At 52.8% G+C, this 4071-nt stretch overlaps 1 gene segment (V, D, J or C); it reads left to right on the top strand.

Moving 5' to 3' along the window:
* Positions 1 to 4: 4 nt before the first annotated feature.
* On the top strand, positions 5 to 1763 carry LOC116863595 (the record flags this gene model as incomplete). The annotated part of the segment is given in 4 exon segments: positions 5 to 446; positions 985 to 1002; positions 1152 to 1258; positions 1563 to 1763. Coding segments are annotated over 4 exon segments (588 nt in total), but the record flags the coding sequence as incomplete, so codon positions are not given.
* Between the last annotated feature and the right edge of the window lie 2308 nt (positions 1764 to 4071).

Below are 4071 nucleotides of genomic sequence, written 5' to 3' on the forward strand. Positions count from 1 at the left end.
CCCAACCCCAGTCAGCTGTCAGACCAGTCCTGGTCCCAAATCCTTTTCCCTTGCAGACAATGTGGAAAAGGTCAAACCTCCCACGGTCACAGTGTTTGAACCATCGGAAGCAGAGACCTCCCGAACCCAGAAGGCCACACTCGTGTGCCTGGCCACCGGCTTCTACCCCGACCACGTGGAGCTGAGCTGGTGGGTGAATGGGAAGGAGGTCCAGAATGGGGTCAGCACGGACCCTCAGCCCTACAGGGAGCGGCTGGATGAGAATGACTCCAGCTACTGTCTGAGCAGCCGGCTGAGGGTGTCCTCTACCTTCTGGCACAACCCTCATAACCACTTTCGCTGCCAAGTCCAGTTCCACGGGCTCGGGGACGATGACGAGTGGCCCAACGACAAACGGACCAAACCCGTCACCCAGATCGTCAGTGCCGAGGCCTGGGGCAGAGCAGGTGAGCGGGTCTGGGGGCTGGGCAGAGAGTGAGCTGAGCACAGAAAGGGGGTGCCCAGGCAGACACAGGACAGGGCGGGAAGACCAAAGCCCAGCATGAGGGTGAATGGGGACCCCGGGGCTAATTCCTCCCCCAGATCCTCAGCCCAGCAGAGCCCTGCAGCTGCGCCCCCTTCACTGTGTGAGCCTGTGTGGCTCAGCACCGATGGGGGTGCCCCCAGCCCCTCTGTGCCACCACGTTCCACAGAGTTCCAGGATGGCATGGCTCCACGGGCACAGCACCAGAAAGACAGTCTAGGTGTCTAGTCTAGTCTCTTCTGTGTCTAGTCTCTTCTGTGAGAAGCCCAGTCAGAGCCTGGGGTCCGTGCTGACCAGAAGGCTGACTTGCTGCGTTAGCATTTGTGTTTGGCTCGTTCTTAATGGGAAGCACAGCTTCCAAATAGTTTTGCATTAGCTTCAGGTGCGCCCAACTTGGCAACTTTCCATCTGCTTTAGAAGATGGGGTCTCTCACCCATTCCCTCCCCCTTCTCTCTTTCAGACTGTGGCTTCACTTCGGGTGAGTGACCGTCTCCTCTGCTTGCTCTGCGTCTCCCATGGTTTTGTCCCAGAAGCTGAGCATGGAGAACCATGGACCCTAGGGTGGGGGTGGAGAGGCCAGAGACACGTGCTCACAGGCCCCTGTGTGCTCTTCTTTCCTACCCGCAGTGTCCTATCAGCAGGGCATCCTGTCTGCCACCATCCTCTATGAGATCCTGCTGGGGAAGGCCACCCTGTATGCTGTGCTGGTCAGTGCCCTGGTGCTAATGGCCAAGGTAAGGATGGGACTCTGGAGGTGACACTTGAAACACAGCAACTCAGAACTGTGAGTAGTCAGAGAGCCCGCTGGCAGTCAGTGGTGTCAGGAGAAGAAGACAGAGGTCCACCCACATGCCTCAGCAGGTGTATTGTACCTCCGGGATCACAGTGGGAGAACCAGGCAGAGAAGGAGAAGCTGAGGTCATCTGAGAACCCAATGGACATTGTAAAGAGCTCTACCATTCACCCTGTCAGCAGACCATCCTACTTCCTCTCAGTTCCCATCACTCCTGGTAACCCCTGAAACGTTCTCTTCTTCAGGTCAAGAGAAAGGGTTCCTGAAACTACCTCAGAGGCAGAGGCGGGAGCTTCCAGCTTGCTATTCCCCAATACAGATTCTCCTTTTTCTACTTCTAGCCAGTGCTTCTCAAGAGCTGTTTTCATCTCTCCGCTCACCCCAATAGTTACCCACTATGTTCCTGAACACCTGGATGCTGATGACCCAAACCTCCCTAACCCAGGGGGACCGACCCCTAGTGTGACTAAATTGACTATTGACTGAATCAATAAAAATGATGTGTTCTGGCTTGACTCCGCCTTATGAGTGTCTGGATATATCTTCTGCCCATCTCGGACCTCCCATGTGACTCCCGCCAGGATAGAAATAAGAGGTATTGGGCACCTGGGTGGCTCAATCGTTAAGCATCTGCCTTCGGCTCAATCATGATCCTGGGGTCCTGGGATTGAGTTCTGCATCGGGCTCCCTGCTCAGCAGGAGCCTAATTCTCCCTCTCCCACTGCCCCTGTTTGTGTTCCATCTCTCACTGTGTCTTTCTGTCAAATAAATAAATAAAAATCTTAGAAAAAAAAAAAAGGAAAGAAGAGGTATTCAAGGAAAGAGCAGGTCCCTCCAGTACTGGGGCTGAGGGACTGAGTCTGGGGCTGCCCTGTTCCTCCCTGTCAGGAGAAGTTGAGTAAATGTAAATGGGGGGATGGGATTGAGGAGGCTTACTCAAAAACAGCCCAGAAAAACGGTGACATTTTCTATAAGAATTTCCTGTCCTGGGGCACCTGGTTGGCTCAGTGGGTTAAGCCTCTGCCTTCGGCTCAGGTCATGATCTCAGGGTCCTGGGATCGAGCCCCACATCGGTCTCTCTGCTCAGCAGGGAGCCTGCTTCCCCAACTCTCTCTCTGCCTGCCTCTCTGTCTACTTGTAATCTCTCTCTCTGTTTCAAATAAACTCTTAAAAAAAAAAAAATTTCCTGTCCTACCTGGACCAAGCTGCTCTAAGGAAGAGTCTACTTCCACAGGTGTATCTCCCAACAACTGGTCACTTATTTGTGGCTAAGAAGCTTGCCTTCATACCTATCACCCACGTTCCCTTCAACTGTCTCCCTGAGTACACTACCGTCTTCTCTTGTCACCAAGCAGGCTTCCCGGCCAAGAAGAGAAGGCACTGACTTGGAGTTGGAATCTCAAGTAGCACATGTGTCTTCCAGTTTACGTTACAAATCTGTTGATGAGTTTTTCTCTGGTGAATTACCTGGGTGTAAAAACGTGCCCTGATCACTCCTGGAAGGATAGAAAATAAAGGTCCCCAAAACCAAGAGTCAGCCCTATTGCTATTTCGAGGAATCCTCTAAGAGCTCTTTGTTGTCTCATGGTCACTGTGGTGATGCATGGTCCTGGGGATGGCATCTAGGCAGTGATCCTCTGCTACCTTGCTCCGTGCATACCCCACTCCTCTCACCCTGCATCCTGGAGCCACCTGCTTCCAGGCTGTTTTGCATTCCATTACCTGGAGGTACAAAGTAGTACTCCAACTCCTACTTACTCTTGAAGATTTAGCCCCAACATCATCCCCTGTAAGAAGCCTTCTCAGGTGCTTCTTTGCCTGAATTAGCCGTCTACTCTCTCGCTCACGGGACTGGAACGCATGACTTTCTCTCTCCATTGCAATGCATGAGGCATTCACATGTGTGTGCACACTTCTATAACACATATGTATGTGTACATGTATTTACATACATGTGCCTGTGCACTAACCCACTCAAGCACACATCATTGCAATGTCCTGCTATTCACCTTCAAGAAAGTAAGGAGATCCAAGTCACAGTCCCTAGGGAGCCTACCTGTTCTGGAGGGGATCATTCATGAATAGAAACAGTTGAAATACAAAGTGGCGCTTTCCGACAGAAATGCGAGCTGTCTGAAATGCAGTCAGAGGCTAGTACTCAATTTCCTACTGGGATCATCAGGGAAGCGTCTGAGAATGTGGCAAACTTTTCACAGAAAGAATTGGTCTAATCAACTCTGTGGGAGGGTGGTCGTGACAGTCAGAGACATGAACCAGAGCTGAAACCACAGGGTCAGGTACTTGAGGGTGCTTAGCCGGGGACGGGACGGGGACGAGGTTCAGAGATAGGAGGGAGGAGATGTTAGGCAGGCTGCTGCGTGCGCCTCAGAGGTGAACTCAGGTCCTTGCCACCAGCATGGGGCCTGGCACATAGGAGGTGTTCATGCAGTGTGTGGGATACATGAAGCATAAGGAGCTTGGACTCTGTTCGGGGAGCAGTGGGGAATTACAGAGTCTGCTTGTCCCCATGCCACAAGCTGCCGTCACCTGCTTTTTGGAGTCCACCCCTCGCTCCTCCCGCCCCACGTCACTATAAATGCCCTTCTGTGCAGGTGGGCACCGTGAGTCCCAGAGGGGAGACCTGGTGACACAGAGGGTCTCCTCACAGTGGTGTATGTTCTGCCATACAGCCTCTCTGCCCCTCCCCTCCCTCCACCAGCACCATACTTTCCCCAGCCCCTCCCCACTTTAAAT

The sequence above is a fragment of the Lontra canadensis genome, unplaced genomic scaffold (genome assembly GCF_010015895.1).
Source record: "Lontra canadensis isolate GAN:19392208 unplaced genomic scaffold, GSC_riverotter_1.0 scaffold1768, whole genome shotgun sequence".
Classification (NCBI taxonomy): domain Eukaryota; kingdom Metazoa; phylum Chordata; class Mammalia; order Carnivora; family Mustelidae; genus Lontra; species Lontra canadensis.